An 18243-nucleotide genomic window follows, 5' to 3' on the forward strand; every position below is an offset into this window, starting at 1 on the left:
ATAAGGCTTTAGGAGGAGAGTATCTATATATATATATACATAACATGAGCGTTAACATTATGAGATAGGTTAAAGGATAACAAATATAGAAGACGATTTAAAAGCAAACAAATAAGAGGTAGGTAATTATAAGGCATTCGGGCGGTGAATATATAAATAAAAATATTCATATTATCATGAGGTAGCAGTGAGGGTACAACTAGGTCCCAAGGAGTGACTCCTGTCCCGAGTCATCATAAAATATTAGTGTATGATCAAGTCGGCGTCTTTCCCTTCTAGCGACGTAGATGCTCTGTATCAGGGCAACAAGATCCTATCTGTGCTCAGCAGTCTTCACTATGTAAGGTATTTACTCATCAAGATGCTTTTCACTTCCCTCTTAAATGTAGCTGTATTTTGAATCTTTCTAATGTTAGGAGGGAGTGAATTCCAGATTCTGGGGGCTGCTCCCGAGAATGCTCGGTCGTAAGTTTTTTTTTCCGGAAAATGGCTGGCCGCAGCAGCAGCTCCTTGGCACTCCTGGCTGGTCTGTTTCCTCCTGATAGTTCAATTTTCCCGGCTAGGTATCTTGGTGTGTTGTAGTGGAGCGCTTTATGGGTGATACACGCTATTTTTAGTTGAATTCTGGCTTCATAGGGTAGCCAGTTTAATGCTTTCAGGTGAGGAGAGAAATGGTCGAATTTCCTCGATCCAGTGATAAGTCTTGCCGCTGCGTTGAGACATGCTTTTAGTGGTGCTATAGATGTTTTTGGTAGACTGTCTAAAGTGGTGCATCCATACTCGATCCTTGAGATAACTAAGGATTGGACTGTAAGTTTTAGATCTGCCTCTGAGATGAATGGTTTCAGTTTTCTTATGTAGTTCAAGTGGAAACGGGCACTTTTAGCCATTGATTTAATGTGGGCTTGCATGTCGAGGTTCTCATCTAATGTGATTCCCAGCGATTTCGCTGAGTTGACTAGGGTTGGGGTGCAGTTTAACGCTGTCACCAGCTTGGTCCATTCCTTCATTTCCGTATGGCTCCTTGGAGGTGCAATTAATAGGAACTCAGTTTTGTGAACATTCAGCTTCAGATGATTGGTTGTTAACCATTGCAATGTCATTTTTAACGTCTCATTCATTAGTTCAATGTCTTCCAGGGACGCGATCTTTATGTATATTTGCGTGTCATCCGCATACATGTGATAAGATATCTGTGACTTTCGGAGAATTTCTGTAAGAGGTTCGACATACAAGTTAAACAGATCTGGGGATTATGTCGATCCTTGAGGGACTCCGATTGAGTTAGGGTATGATGGTGAGAGTGCTTGGTTGACCAGGAATCTCTGTGTTCTGTTTCGCAGGAATGATTCGAACCAATTCAGCACATTACCAGATATTCCCATCCTGTCCTGCAGCCTGGACAGTAATGCTTCGTGGTTTACAGTGTCAAATGCAGAAGATAGGTCCAGGAGAATCAGTAGGCATGCTCGATTTTGATCTAGGGCCTGTAGAGCGTCGTCAATATTATGGAGGATCGCTGTTTCCGTACTATGTCCTGCTCTGAATCCTGATTGGTAATCGTCTAGTAGGTAGAAGTTGGTGATGTGTTGGTTCAGTTGGCCTTGCACGCATTTCTCAATTAGTTTGGCAAGTAAAGGTATGTTGGTCACTGGGCGAAAATTATTCGGATCTGTTGCATCCGCTGTCGGTTTTTTGAGTATGGGGACGACTTGTCCTGTTTTTAGGCAGTCTGGGAGGATCCCTTGTGAAAGCGATGCATTTATAATTTTAGTCCAGATTGGAACAACAATATGGCTGATTTATTTTACGCATTTCGCGGGTAGAGGGTCGTGATAGTGGTTATTAGGTTTGATATCCGAGAGCGTTTTAGCGACGGTATTATGGTCATATAATTTGAAGGTATCCCAGTGAGCCTTGTTTTTGATCTTGTTACAATCTGTTTTCAAGTTGGTGTCGATCGTAGATACTGGTTGGGTGGGTAGATTATCCGCAGCGCTTTTAAGCTCTTTCTCTAGCGAGTTGGCCTTCTCCGTGAAGAATGTCGAGAATTCTTCGCAGCTTAGTAGAGTTTTCGTGTTCTCTTGGGCAGATTTTGCTAGTTTATTTGATTGTTGCTTTAAGATATCAAATAATTTCCTTGGTCTGTTTTTGGCATTATCAAGTTCAGATCTTATAAATTCCTTTTTGGAATTGATGATCTTTTTGTTATATTGGTTTCTAATTTTCCTGAGGGATTTCAGCTCGGGGGATGATGGATGTTGTCTCCATTTTCTTTCAGCTTTTCTCAGTTTTCGTCTTTCTTCGTTCAGTGACCCATTAAACCATGGATTTTTTATCTTCTCTGAGACTCTTTTCATTTTTAATGGCATGGTGTTGTTGACAATTTTCGAAATTGATGTTGTGTAGTGATCTGTCATATCATTTACATTCTGCAGGTTGCTAGGAAGCTTTAGGTCTCTCTCACAGCAATCTATTAGTAACTCAATATTCTCCTCTTTTGTGTCTCGAGTCCATTTTTTGAGCTTGACGGGTTGCGAGGTCTTGCTCTTTTTCAATGTGGGTATCAAAAATGTTATGTCATGATGATCGGACCAGTCACACGGGTCAATTGAGAGGATTGATGTGTCTTTGTTTCTTGAGATTATCCAGTCTAACGTTGCTCCTTTAGAGTGTGTAGATTGCGTGCATGCTTGAGTGAGGTTGAGCTCCGAGAGGAAATCTTTGAGCGTGTTGACTAATTTGTCATTGCAGTCATCCCAGTGTAAGTTGAAATCGCCGAAGAAAATGTTATTGGCGTCGGTGTTAGAGTTGGCCATTATGATCTCCATTAACTGGTCAGTGAACTTGGCGTTCTCTCCGGGTGGGTAGTAAAGCGCATGCAGGTTGCATCTCTGATTGTCTGCTGATCTTATATTAAGACCTAGGTATTCACAAGATTCTAGTGGGTCGGATTGTATTTGGTTGATCTCAATATCCGATCGGTGAATGCAGGCTAAACCTCCTCCTATCTTCTTTATTCTATCTAGTCTTACAATGTTGTACTGAGGAGGTACTAGCAAATCCATTGTTGGAGATGATGACTCCGATAACCACGTTTCTGTAAGGATTGCCAAATCGATTTCCTTGTTGATGATGAGGTCTGCTATGTCTGATGCGTGTTTGGTTGCAGAGCGACAGTTGAGTAGAAGGCATATCATAGGTTTCATTGAGTTACTAGGGTTCAGATTTTTCGATTCGGCTGTTAGCTGAACTTGTTGTAAATTATTGAGGTTGAGTTTTCTTTCATTCTGTCTGGATGTTCTATTGTGATCGATTGGTACTGTTTTGATTATCTCCCCTTTCTTGTGGTTCAATGGTTCATATGATCGGAGTAGGGCAAGGGTCTCCTCCTTCGACCAGGAATTCGTCCTAATTGGTCGGTTGTGTCTATTTGATAGTGGCATGGCTGTCTCGTTGCTCTTTCTTTGTGAGGAGTGTACCAGATTTTGGATATGTGTGACCTTGGAGTGGGTGCTTACCGTCATTTCTAATATTTTTTTCATCGCTTGTCGAGTACTAAGTGTGTCTTGTGCCATGTTCCCAATTATTTTCTGAAGCTCTTTGATATCTTTCTGATTTTGGAGTGATCTCTTAGGGATGAGTAGGCTTTCTGTTCGTGATTTGCATTTCGCTATTCTCTGTTTCTGAACAGTTCTTTTAGCCGAGATCCTTTTCTTTTTATACTCGGTGTGGATGTCAGTACCGATTCTGATTGCGATGAGGGATGTGTTGTCTATATTTTGTGATGTTACGAATGCATTTGTGGGTGATGTTCTAAGTGTCTCTTGAGTTGTACCAGAGAGAGGTAAGGAATGGTTGGTACCTTCTATTCTATTGGTTTCCTGGTTATCATTGATTGGCTCACTCGCAGGAGAAGTTCGCACTAAATGAGGTGTCTCTTCATTTGGGAGCAGCGGCGATTCCTCCCTTTGGATTTGGTTCTGTTCGTTGTTCGAATGTTTTGAAGACCGCTTTGACCTTTGTGTCTTCTTCTCAGAAGTTGTAACTCCAATTATAGTTTTGTCTCTTGTTCTTGTAGCTTGATCCCGAAGTCCTCCATTTCGTTTAGCGACTCTAGTAATAGTGTTGTTAATATCAGGATTGTCTTCTGGAGGGGTCCGGTGTAGTTTATATCTTGAACCCTCTAATGGAGTCTCTACATTTGGGGGCGGCGTCAAATCTTCAATTTGGATTTGGTCCTGTTCTTTGTTCGCATGACTTGTAGTCCTCTCTGTCCTTTCTGTCCCATTCTCAGATGTTGTCATTCCTATTTCAGTTTTAATATGTTCTCCTAGTCTTGTAGCTTGATCCTGATGTCCTCTATTTCGATTGTCGCCTCTGTTAATAGTATTGTTATTGACTGGATTGCCTTCTGATGGGGTCCGGTGTAGTTGACATCTTGCCCTCTCTAATGATTCCTTTAAGGTCGGAAATATATTGTCGAACTTATTCAGTTCGCTGTTGGCTGCTTGTATCAGCACTATTCCAGTTTTATACATGGTAATGCATAGGTCCGCTTTGCATCTGATTAGGGAACCTCGCTTGCATGTGGTCAAGTGGAGTATCCATGATGAATTAGGGAACCTTGCTTGCAAATGGTCGAGTGGAGTCTCCATGATGGATCGGTGAATCTCTCTTGCATATGGTCGAGTGGAGTCTCCATGATGGATCGGGCAGACTTGCTTGCATATGGTCGAATGGAGTCTCCATGATTGATTAGGGAACCTCGCTTGCATGTGGTCGAGTGGAGTATCCATGATGGATTAGGGAAAATTTGCTTGCATGTGGTCGAGTGGAGTCTCCATGATGGATTAGGGAACCTCGCTTGAGTATTTTCGAGTGGAGTCTCCAGGATGGATTACAGAACCTCGCTTCCATGTGGTCGAGTGTAGTCTCCATGATGGATTAGGGAACCTCGCTTGCATATGGTCGAGTGGAGTCTCCAGGATGGAATAGAGAACCTAGCTAGCATGTGGTAGAGTGGAGTCTCCATGATGGATTTCAGAACCTTGCTTGCATAGGGTCGAATGGAGTCTCCATGATGAATCAGGGAACCTTGCTTGCATACGGTCGAGTGGAGTCTCCATGATGGATCAGTGAACCTCTCTTGCATATGGTCGAGTGGAGTCTCCATGATGGATCTGGAGACTCGCTTGCATATGGTCGAGTGGAGTCTCCATGGTGGATTAGAGTACTTGTTTTTAAAGGATTAAAAACTTTTGGTTTTAAGATTTTAAATAATAACAGATTCTCCCTTAAATTGTGGAGGAAACTGTGTACACTGGGTTGTACCAGAAACAATCAACTGGTTAGAAGTTCTAAAGAAGCACTGGCATAGCCAATAGGTCTCGCCTTTGTGGTGGGGCTTGCACCCGTGTTTGGCCATTTGCGTGCTTTCATTATTGAAAACCACTTGCAAAGGCCAATAGAATGTGTGGTAGTTACCAAACTCACACGGAGAAGTTTAGAATGCTCACAAGAAGCCTCCCATAGAGCAGCGCATGCGCGCTGTGCTAGGCTCGACCTTAAAACGAATGCATCAACAGACTTTTAACAGTTTGACAAATGACAAATGCAATAAAAAAAATAACATCCTGCAACAAAGTGTAACGGTTAGTTCAAAACAATATGAGTTGACTTTTAGCAGAGAAATAGCAAATCTGGAATTTTGATTTGTAGAAAAAATAATTATTAATTCATGAAACTCATAAACGTATTTAACATGACACAACATTTAACATTAAGCACAATTTGCAAAATTTCAACAGTACTTCAACTACAATAATGCATAAAATGGGAAAATCTAAAAAAGACTAGAAGAGAAAAGATTTGACAGAAAAAACTGTTATTTTGTCCAAAAAAACATAGTCCCTTCCCAGTCCCTCACCTTCCCGTCCCTACAGCCAGAGGTGAGGAATGCTCCTTGTACCACACGGAACTAAGGGAGCTCCATAGTCTGTCAATATTGGCTCGGCGGACAAAAATAGCAACGATTTGTGCAGAGAAAAAAGGGACAGCTGCCAACTCTTGGCCCTCTGTGGCCAGGCACAAGCTATACCTTATTCTCCAAGCTACAAATTTTCCCGACTGTCCAAATTACACCCTATGTCACACCCAGGGGTCATGCTTACAGGCTGCGTCATGCCTAGCGACCCAAGTGAATAACACCTCTCACTTCTTTCAGATACTTTCAGTGTTAAGAAACTGATAGCACTAACAAAGCTCCTTTAGACAAAAAATAAGACAAAGATGCTGGCTCCATATCACACCCAGAGCCTCTGCATACTGTCTGTGTCCGAATGGTCCAAGCGGTCCCTGTATCACACCCAGAGACAAGCGTACCCTTTGTCTCATGCCCAGTGGTCCAAGCAATACAACTGTAGCTGTCTTCGCCTTCTCTAGCGTGCTGACTAAGGGAAAAGCAAAAGTGATCTACGTGCTTATCCCAGTTTGCCACACTCCGCATACTGGGACTGCGGATCATATGTAGTCTCTTGCCCTGGGACGGCTGTCTCTGGATGAACCTCTGACTCATGGATTCAGCCGAACCTCTAATCAATGATGGCATCTGCTCACCGATCTCGTTGCGCAGAGGTGCCATCCGTTCGGTCCAGGGTCCATACTTTGACAGCATTTGGGCTTGATGAACCAATCTCTCCTATCTGGCTCACCAAAATGTTTTGCAAACATGATTTTAACTTAAATAAATGAAAAGACAAGAGGCATTTGGCAAAACAGGAACAAGTTGGTTTAGTTAAACACAGCAGCCGGGAGAGTATCGACAGAGGTGGGTCTGAGCACAGTCTCAAGCAACAGAAGTTTTTACCACACATATACACATATATAAATTTTTTGTGTACAATAAAACACTTCAGTATTCTTTGAAAAGCATCATAGTCATAAATAACAAGAAAAAAGATCTGATAAGGGGGACACAGATGACTCTCGACCTCGGGAGAGCTAGTGTGGGCCAGTGTGTGAGAGTCCAGATGTCTGGTGTGGTACACGTATGATCACCCCATGCGGCATTTATGTTGTGTCCTGATTGGCTGAGTGTTCCTAACTACATATGGCATCTAACTTTGTGGTATTTTGGGAACGCGCACCTTTGGCCAAACGTGTTTTATTGGGGCCACTCTCCTCTGGCCTGTTTGTGGTGTGACTACCTGTCTGTGGGATTGATCTGGGTTTTCCCTGGGTGCGCGTTTGTCTTTGGGCTAAGTGTAACCCCACCCGTGACCTGTCAATCGGTAGGCTTGGGTTTGGGAGGTCTTCTCGGATGAATCAGACAGCAATGACACACATTTATGAGTGTGTGTACTTGTAACATGGTGGTCATTGATATCATATTTACCGATATTCTCATTATTATACGTACAGTGGATACATCATACATCAATATTGCATTCACTGATATTGACGGCATAATGTAGTGTACATCGACATTGGATTTAAAGGAAATTGACATAACTGTGCATGCATTGGTTACAGCAGACATTGCTATTGCCTTTGCTGGTATTGATGATCGTGTGTGTGCGTGTAGTACAGCGTTCATTGGTGTTGCATTTATTGGTACTGCCGCTGCTATGCATGCATACATCAGGGTGTATATTGCTATCGTATTTATTGATCTCAACATGTAGCCTGTGAACTCAGTGCTTTCATAGACACATCCTATATGATGTCACTCATTGATCTCTTGTATGAGCGTGGGTATTAAAGGGCCCTCATAGTTGTGGCATTTTTAAGACTTTTATTTGCAAGGTCCAGTTGAAATGGCATTTATGTGCTCTATATATTTATGTTATGTGGTCATTTTGTTTGCAGGCCGTCTGCAATAGCACTGGTCCTGGTACCGCCACCTGTCAGTGTAACCCCGGCTGGACGGGTGATGGCAGAGTCTGCCTGCCCATCGACAACTGCCAGCTGGAGAGCAGAGGAGGGTGCCACATCAACGCAGACTGCACCTTCTTGGAACCAGGAGAGGTATCGTAAATATGTTGACCAGAGGTGCCTTTTTACTCTATATGCCTTCAGCTTGAACTCTCTTCTGGTGCTGGCCTGGCCCCTCCCTCATGAGTCTCTGAATCTATCTTATACTTCCTGTTCTGTCTGCTCGAAGGAAGCTCTCGCCACCATCTTGAGTTTCAGTTTCATACACTAGTTCATTGCTCTATAGCAAGGACTTTACATCAAGCTTTACTAGATCACATCCTTAAAGTGTGAAGTTTGTGTTGCACATCTTACATTCACATTGTCTGTCCATTCTGTCCACAGAACACGTGCTCGTGCAAACGAGGGTACGCGGGGGACGGGTATCTTTGTGACCTGCTGAACCCATGTCTGGAAAACAACGGCAACTGTCACGATATGGTAAGTGAGACATCTCTAGGAAGCCACACCTTCTCATGAATCACTGAAGTGACTGACATTTGATGACCAGCCTCTGTGCTCAGAGAGGGATGAACAGGGTCTTCTGTCTCCAGATGCGAAAGAGGACGGTTTAGGGTAGGAAAATAAATCTAGGTCTTTCTGTACCATGGAAGGTTCCAGTGAGTGGAGGTCACTTTTCACTCTCCTTTGTCCTTCGGTGCTTCAGACCTGGGAAAGGTTCTGAAGATGGAAACATTATGCTGGTTGCTCATATTCTTACCAGTGCCTCTTTGAACATGAAGGTCCTCATGGCACTCGGAGGATGCCATACTGGCCCCTGGTGGGAACAGACATGCAGCTCCAACCCTGGGGCTTGTCTCACCGCACATTAATTCCACATACCGTGTTGGAGAGCGGTCACCGAGGACTAAGGATTGAACCAGAGCCATGAGATACAGCTCTAGTACCCCTTACCGGGGCCAGTAAGGACTTTCCTGCTTATCTTGGTGAAGTGCTTCTTTGCGGCTGTGAGGACCCTACAGCCAGAATTAAACTGTGTGGCCGAAAGCAGTGACGTTTGATTGACTCCTCTAGAAGGAAAGCAGCATTTGTGTGGCAGGGGAGGTTGTACCAATCACTAATGCTACCTGGCCCACTGGGTCGGAATCATTTTCACATTTTGTCCATGAGAATCATCTTCCCTTTTCAATAACCCAACTAATCCTGAGGACATCATTCAGAGCTCAGTGGACAATAGTTCATCACTTCGCTCAGAGGTGAGAACCACCTGGATCTGATGGGAGAGCATCAGCCGGCTCCTCCATCGAAGCCCAATCACTGGGATTCCTTCCTTCACCACACTGCCGACTCCTCCATCGGAGACCTTTCACTAGAATTAATTCCTTCACCAAGCTACTGACTTCCTTTCACAAGGATCCATTCCTTCACCATGCTGCCTGCTCCTCTATCAGAGACCTTTCACTAGGATCCATTCCTTCACCACGCTGCCGACTCCTCTGTCAGAGACCTTTCCCTAGGATCCATTCATTCACCACACTGCCGGCTCCTCCATCAGAGTCCTTTCACAAGGATCCATTCCTTCACCACGCTGCCTGCTCCTCTATCAGAGACCTTTCACTAGGATCCATTCCTTCACCACGCTGCCGGCTCCTCCATCAGAGACCTTTCACTAGGATCCATTCCTTCACCACGCTGCCGGCTCCTCTGTCAGAGACCTTTCACTAAGGTCCATTCCTTCACCACACTGCCGGCTCCTCCATCGGAGACCTTTCACTGGGATCCATTCCTTCACCACGCTGCCGACTCCTCCATCGGAGACCTTTCACTAGAATTAATTCCTTCACCAAGCTACTGACTTCCTTTCATTAGGATCCATTCCTTCACCACGCTGCCTACTCCTCTATCAGAGACCATTCACTAGGATCCATTCCTTCACCACGCTGCCTGGTCCTCCATCTGAGACCTTTCGGCGGTAAGGGGTAGTGGCAGTACCTGTAACCGCTTGCTCGCCCAGGCTATAGCGCTGAGCCTGCGCTTGTTTCTCTGTTGTTTTGAAACATTTTAAACTGTTTTATTTACTTGTACTCAAAACGGAACTTTTTTAAAATTGAGCTCCGCATTGCCCTCACTCACCACTTCAACACCCTGCTGATTGGTGCAAGCCAGCAGAGGACACGCTTCTGATTCGCTCTCTCGCGGAAGCTAGAGGGAGGACACCACTTCCTGTTCCCACACTGCTGGGCGGTTAGCGCTCTAGCAGCTGGGGCTCTCGGGGCTACTTAGGCGGAGCGTGACTTCCTGGCGCTGCGGTAAGGGGTAGTGGCAGTACCTGTAACCGCTTGCTCGCCCAGGCTATAGCGCTGAGCCTGCGCTTGTTTCTCTGTTGTTTTGAAACATTTTAAACTGTTTTATTTACTTGTACTCAAAACGGAACCTTTTTAAAATTGAGCTCCGCATTGCCCTCACTCACCACTTCAACACCCTGCTGATTGGTGCAAGCCAGCAGAGGACACGCTTCTGATTCGCTCTCTCGCGGAAGCTAGAGGGAGGACACCACTTCCTGTTCCCACACTGCTGGGCGGTTAGCGCTCTAGCAGCTGGGGCTCTCGGGGCAACTTAGCCCTCGCCTTCCCCTGAGCGCGCAGCGATCGCGCGCAGTGGAGCCGAAGCTACGCCGAAGAGTAGCCAAAGAGTAGCCCGTCTGCGCCCGTCCGCGACTGGACGGGACCAGGGGCCACCCACCCTGCCTACATGCCCTCCCACCCCCCCCTTCCCCGGTCTCCCCTACAGACCCTCTCATCAGGTACTCTTCTGATTTTCTACACTCGCTTCGCCCACATGATCTCTACCAATGCTTACATAGTGGCTGGCCCTACCCAGAAGGACCATTCTCATGTGATAAGTGTGGTTTTCACACCACTTGTAATACACTGATACCAGGGCACGCTCCTACTCCTAAAGCCACTCATAAAGGCTGGAAAAGTTTCTTGCTTAATGTTCGATCCCTTCCACGCCACTGCATTGAAATATGGGATACCATTAGCTGCCACCAACCGGAAATATGTTTCCTAACGGAAACCTGGCTAAAACCCCACACTATTCCATCTGTTATGACAGGAATCCCCACAGGATATAAAATCCTGAGGCAAGACCGCCCGATAAAAACAGGTGGCGGCACTGCCATAATACATAAAGACAGTTTCCATATCTCCATATTAGAACAAGCTCTTCTTCCCTCTATGGAAATCATGATCTTTAAAATAAATACCAGTAATAAACATCACTGGAAAGGCGCTTTAGTCTACCGCCCCCCAGGAACTGACACCAGTTTCACCCTGGCCCTCACTGAAATTCTTGCCCCTCATATGAAAGCCAAAGAGCATTTCATCCTACTTGGTGATTTTAATATCCATGTAGACATACCAGAGGACCCTGATGCCAAACTCCTACTGGAGGACCTTGCCCTACTTGGCCTACACCTACGAAATAGTGGTCCCACCCACAGAGGAGGCCACACCTTAGATCTCATTTTTACTAATGATCCCTCAATTCACTGTCATCCCCCCAAATCAGTATATTGGACTGACCATAGCATGCTGGAGTTCTCCCTCATGCAACTCACCAAACCTCCCGAACCTTCTGCCTCCAGGAGCATTAAACGTAGACCTTGGCACAAGATATCCCCGGAAGCATTTGTAGAAACATGGAAAACTCCTACCTTTTCCGACTCTGATACCCCTGATCTGGCCCTGGCCAAACTTAACGACTCCCTCCTCGATACAATAAACCTCTTAGCTCCTCAAAAACTGGTCAAACTACCAACCACCAATAACAAAAAAGAAATCTGGTACACTGAAGCTCTAAAAACTGAGAAACAAAAGTGTAGAAAGCTTGAGAAACAATGGAGGAAGAACCACTCCAGCGAAAGTAAAGAGCTTTATCAGCAAGCTGCCTCCTCCTACTACAATAACATAAAAAAGGCAAGGAAAACTAGCTTACAGTCCCAAATAGACGAAGCAGACAACTCTACCAGAGAACTTTATAAAATCCTAAGAAGTTTCACCAACCCCACAGCCTGCGAAAGTCCTGACACTTTTTCGCAGGATCTGTGCAACAAAATATCCCTATTTTTTGAGGAAAAAATTGATATCATCTATAAAAAAATACTGGCCAAACACCCCAACAGACGCCTGACGCCTGACGCTCCCTGTCCACAAACCAATACTGAAACTTTCATTAAGATTCCGGAAATTTCTAAGGACGAGATAAAATCCTTATTAAATACCACAAAAACAGGGTCCCCTCTCGACCTTCTTCCCCCCAGAGTGATGAACATGCTCTGCACCGACCTCTGTCCCTCTATCCAGAGAGTTTTGAACCTCTCCTATACAGAAGGCAAACTCCCCCAACAATGGAAAGAGGCAGTGGTGAATCCTATTCGTAAAAATGCCACCTCCCCATGGACAGAACTCTCTAACCTCCGTCCCATCTCCTTGTTGCCCCTCCTGAGTAAATTGGCCGAAAAACATGTTAACATCCACTTGTCCAGGTTCATTGAGGCGACAGGGGGCCTGGACCACTCCCAATCTGGGTTCAGGCCCAACTACAGCACCGAATCTGCTCTCCTCACCGTGACCGATAACATCAAGATGTCACAGGACAGAGGAGGCTCAATGATTCTGGTGCTGTTAGACCTGTCGGCCGCATTTGATACTGTGTCCCATAAGATCCTCACGAGCCGTTTACAGGGAGTGGGCATAGGAGGTCAAGCCCTCTCTTGGCTGGAGAGTTTTCTGTCCGGGCGCTCACAATCCGTCAGCCTGGGACCATATCGCTCTGCTTCCAGGGTGCTCACGAAGGGGGTGCCACAGGGCTCATGCCTAAGCCCCACATTGTTTAATGTGTACGTGGCCCCCCTCGCTGAGATTGTGAGAAAATATGGATTCACCCCGGTGTCTTACGCTGACGACACCCAGCTTCTCTACCCTTTCCATTCCTTCAACTCCAACGTTAGGGACAACTTTGCAGAAGGAATGAGGGCCATCTCCAATTGGATGGCTGTCAACCGCCTCCAATGCAACGTTGGAAAAACGGAGCTAATGCTTTTTGGAAAAGCATCCTTACTGTGGTCCCCCGACTGGTGGCCCCTTGACTTGGGACCAGTACCCACCCCTAAACTTACAGTAAAAAATCTAGGGGTGAAGCTGGATCGGGACCTTACCATGAAGGAACACGTGAATGCAGTCGCTGGGGCATGCTTTCACACCATTGGTCTGTTAAGAAGAGTCTTCCCCTACCTTTCTGACAGCTATAGAAAGACCCTAGTGCAGACTATGGTGATCAGCAAAATTGATTACTGTAATGGACTCCTTATTCAAGCCAATGAGAGTGCTATTAATCGCCTCCAAGTAGTCCAAAACACTGCAGCAAGACTGGTTCTGAATGCCCCCCCCAGAACTCCCTCTAAACCCCTGCTGCGTGAACTGCATTGGCTGCCAATAAGACAACGCACCAAATTCAAGATCTGTTGCATTGTCCACAAGTGCTTGTTCGGGAAAGGTCCTGACTACCTGCTCCAAAAGCTACCTGTCTATAAACCTGACAGAGCCTTACGGTCAAGCAATCAATTGCTACTCAAAACCCCTCTTGTCAAAAAAACCAGACAAGGGGGCAGAGCATTCTCTTTGGTAGGGCCCAAGCTCTGGAACAATCTTCCAACTGACCTCAGACAAACCCACAATCACTCTTCTTTCAGGAAGAAACTAAAAACCGTATTATTCCAGGAAGATTAAATATTCCCAAACATCAGTGTTCATCCACATTCTCTGTTCTATAGCAACTAATCCATCTTGCGAGCAAAGCGCGGAGATACCTCGTAAGGGGTCGATTCTTGCGCTATACAAGAACATAAAATAAATAAAATAAAATTTCACTAGGATCCATTCCTTATCCACGCTGCCAGCTCCTCCATCAGAGACCTTTCACAAGGATCCCTTCCTTCACCACACTGCTGGATCCTCCATTGGAAACCGTCCACTAGGATCCAATCCTTCACCCCGCTGCTGAATCCTCCTTTGGAGACCTTTCCCAAGGGTCGATTCCTGAACCATGCTGACGGATCTTCCATCCTAGACCTTTCTCTGGGATCCATTCCTTCACCATGCTGCTGGCTCCACAATCGGAGACCTTTCACTGGGATCCATTCCTTCAACACGCTGCTGGCTCCACCATCGGAGACCTTTCACTAGGATCCATTCCTTATCCACGCTGCCAGCTTCCCCATAACAGACCTTTCACAAGGATCCATTCCTTCACCGCGCTGCCGGCTCCTCCATCGGAGACCTTTCACTGGAATCCATTCCTTCAGCACGCAGCCAGCTCCTCCATCGGAGACCTTTCACTGGGATCCATTCCTTCACCGCGCTGACTGCTCCTCCATCGGAGACCTTTCACTAGGATATATTTCTACACGATGCTGCCAGCTCCTCCATCGGAGACCTTTCACTGGAATCCATTCCTTCACCGCGCTGCCAGCTCCTCCATCAGAGACCTTTCATTAGGATCCATTCCTTCACCACGCCGCCGACTCCTCCATCAGAGACCTTTCACTAGGATCTATTTCTTCACGATGCTGCCAGCTCCTCCATCGGAGACCTTTCACTGGAATCCATTCCTTCACCGCGCTGCCAGCTCCTCCATCAGAGACCTTTCACTAGGATCTATTTCTTCATGATGCTGGCGGCTCCTGCATCGGAGACCTTTCACTAGGATCTATTCCTTCACCACGCCGCCAACTCCTCCATCAGAGACCTTTCACTAGGATCTATTTCTTCACGATGCTGCCAGCTCCTCCATCGGAGACCTTTCACTAGGATCTATTTCTTCACGATGCTGCCAGCTCCTGCATCGGAGACCTTTCACTGGAATCCATTCCTTCACCGCGCTGCCAGCTCCTGCATCGGAGACCTTTCACTAGGATCTATTCCTTCACCACATTGGCGGCTCCTGCATCGGAGACCTTTCACTAGGATCTATTCCTTCACCACGCCGCCAACTCCTCCATCAGAGACCTTTCACTAGGATCTATTTCTTCACGATGCTGCCAGCTCCTCCATCGGAGACCTTTCACTAGGATCTATTTCTTCACGATGCTGCCAGCTCCTGCATCGGAGACCTTTCACTGGAATCCATTCCTTCACCGCGCTGCCAGCTCCTGCATCGGAGACCTTTCACTAGGATCTATTCCTTCACCACATTGGCGGCTCCTGCATCGGAGACCTTTCACTAGGATCTATTCCTTCACCACGCCGCCAACTCCTCCATCAGAGACCTTTCACTAGGATCTATTTCTTCACGATGCTGCCAGCTCCTCCATCGGAGACCTATCACTGGGATCCATTCCTTCACCACGCTGCTGGTCTGCTCGAGGATAGTGGTGTTAGAATTGTATCTTGGAAATCACGGATAGCAGTTACTTCTGACTTTTTGTCATTTGTACTGAATAAGGAAATGAAGTGTTAGGTTCAGGTCCATCTTTGTCTCTGCAAAGTGTTGCCATAATCCTTTAACATAGAGCAGAAACAGTGAAATAACACTTTATGATGGAAACGGTTGAGTCACTTTCAGAACAGCTCCTGATGTTCTTCAATGTGTTCGAGTGTTCAGGGTTTGCAGTTGTTGTTCACAGGATGTGGAGCAGACCCCTTGAACGTGGCCCTCTCTGCCAAAGTGTGCTGTGTACTCACCTCTTGGTGCTTTTCTCTACAGGCTGAATGCCGGCCTCTTGGCGCTGGGGAGCGGACCTGCATATGCCCAGAAAACTTTGCAGGCGATGGAATGTCGTGCTACGGGGATGTTTTATACGTAAGTTCACATCATTATAATTCTTACATCTTTAGTGCTGCAAAGTATTTTCCAGCGGAACCAGTTAAGGAAGGAGGCGATCGCTCGATCTAGCCGCATCTCCAGCTCCTGATTATTCTTGGCAGGAGCCCAGGGCCTGATACCTGAGCAGTAAAGAATGACCCTCTCAAGGTGAGAGGAATTGTCATGCTATCTCTTCTGAACACCTGAGCAAGACTTCAAACCATCATGATACAATGTGAACAGTCTTCAAAATAGGACTCTACACCCCTTTAGACTACCAAGGTACAACATAAACAGAGCTCAACACTCATTTACCAAGTAAAGGGAAATATTTATACAGCAAGTTCTCATATATCAAGTAGCAATAATGCACATGTGAATTAAATGCATATAATGAATGTATATACACAAGAATAAATGCGTAGAAAGATAACTGCATGTACACAAGAATGAGTAATTTAAACTATACATCACCTGCTGTTTGTTTAGTATCATCTCTGCCAGCACGACTGGGGAACTCGTTGACAGTCTCAGGCGGGGAGATGTCCAACCGGGCACATTAGCCCTGGGCAGTGCATCCACTCCGCGGGAGAGTTTCTGTCAAAGCGCCAAGAGGTACTCTTACTACCACAGAGAGAGGCTTCTAGAAGCTCCCCCTCCCTTCATCTGCGCTGTGGGTGCTGGCTGCAGTCTCTGCGTCTAGGTCACTCAAGGGAGCTGGCCAGGCTCCGATGAGAGCGGAGGCAGATTTCTTCACTTTTTCATCCTTGGGCCTTATACGCTGCCCACACGTGTCTGTTCTAGCAATTTACCTCTCCCGCTCGCTGAAGTGAAAACCATAAACATTTCTGTGTGTGCGCAAGTAACCTGGGGCCTGCCTGTGTTTGCAGCTGAAAGGCAGGACAGACAGACATAAGATGAAACCGTACTCACAACTTGTAAAATAAATCAACATGAAGTCAATGGTCAACACATGATCTCACAATATCTATAAATGCCTGTAGCATTACACTCCACCCCTTGACCATTGATTAATAATTAGAAAAGTCTTAGTTCTAGAATGAAACAAAGATGTAATTTAGGCACACATTGCATTCAGCAACACATAGAAATCAAAATACAAAGTATAATGAAAATGACAGTTAAAATATAATCAAGTTGCCCAAAATCAGGCGACCATCCAAATGACCAGTCCCCACACCCTGTGTCCACATCTTGCTTTACCCCTTTGAGTAATTCATGTAAGGCATTAGGATGTGAATGGATGGACGTGGAATGGTCAAACAATCCTTCGAAATCTGCACTGCCAGGGTTATGTTTTAAAAGCAAATAGTCAATAGTAGCCCTGTGTTGTAAGGCAGCTTTCCTTGTTCCCTGAACACCCAATAGCAATACAGCTAAAGCAGTAGAAGGTTCATTCATATTTTTCACCATCAAACATGAAAGCTTGTTTATTATCCTAGTATTCTATATAGTTAACCCTGGAATGCCTACTATGGACATAGCTAGAGTGATTATTCAGTTTTGGTTTTGAATAACAAGGTCATTCCAGAATCACACTGTTTAGACAAATGAAATGTGTCTCGAGCATAGGGAGAACGTAAAGCTGAATGCAAAGGAAACATCATAAGTCCTGATCGTGTTAAAGCACATGGTCCTCCAGTCAGGGTTCCTGGAATGTAGGTACAGGACGCATTGCCAGACTAAAAACCATCCTTTGGGTAAATGAACATGAATTTGATGCTGGAGGTTGAGTTCCTTTGCTGTGGGTATCCCTGGACCCTCCTAGTCCCCTCCGGACACGCCCAAACACATCCCACACCGGACAACCAGGACATAAACCCACCATGCTGGGATCTAGAAGAACAGATAACAAACAATATTTGAATAACTTTATTCAGTAAGTTTAAAAAATGCCATAAAAGTACAATAAAAACACGATAAAACAATATACAAAGTTTCACAATAAAATTCCAATTCATGCTTTAAAAATGGTCATATAAGAAGCCAGATGATTCATTCATTTAAAATTAAATGTATTAAATCAATTAATCACGACAAGGTGCCTAAGACAACCTAGATCCTAGAACCTAGAACATAGAAGCCTGAGATGTCCTTCAAAGCTCCAAGCCTGAGCTGTGCCCCAAAGCTCCAAGCCTGAGCTGTGCCCCAAAACTCCAAGCCTGAGCTGTGCCCCAACGCTCCAAGCCTGAGCTGTGCCCCAACGCTCCAAGCCTGAGCTGTGCCCCAACGCTCCAAGCCTGAGCTGTGCCCCAAAGCTCCAAGCCTGAGCTGTGCCCCAAAGCTCCAAGCCTGAGCTGTGCCCCAAAGCTCCAAGCCTGAGCTGAGCCCCAACGCTCCAAGCCTGAGCTGTGCCCCAAAGCTCCAAGCCTGAGCTGTGCCCCAAAGCTCCAAGCCTGAGCTGTGCCCCAACGCTCCAAG

The 18243-nt window shown here is 45.8% G+C and overlaps 1 protein-coding gene across 1 annotated transcript in view; it reads left to right on the top strand.

Moving 5' to 3' along the window:
• STAB1 (stabilin 1) overlaps positions 1–18243 on the top strand; it is a 756575-nt gene that overhangs the window by 358033 nt on the left and 380299 nt on the right. Inside the window, exons 26-28 of the mRNA XM_086939405.1 lie at positions 7870–8028; positions 8320–8415; positions 15703–15798. Coding sequence (XP_086795531.1) covers positions 7870–8028; positions 8320–8415; positions 15703–15798 — 351 coding nt within the window. The remainder of the gene's footprint in view (positions 1–7869; positions 8029–8319; positions 8416–15702; positions 15799–18243) is intronic.

Source organism: Lissotriton vulgaris, chromosome 9, assembly GCF_964263255.1.
Source record: "Lissotriton vulgaris chromosome 9, aLisVul1.2, whole genome shotgun sequence".
In the NCBI taxonomy this organism is placed as follows: Eukaryota; Metazoa; Chordata; class Amphibia; order Caudata; family Salamandridae; genus Lissotriton; species Lissotriton vulgaris.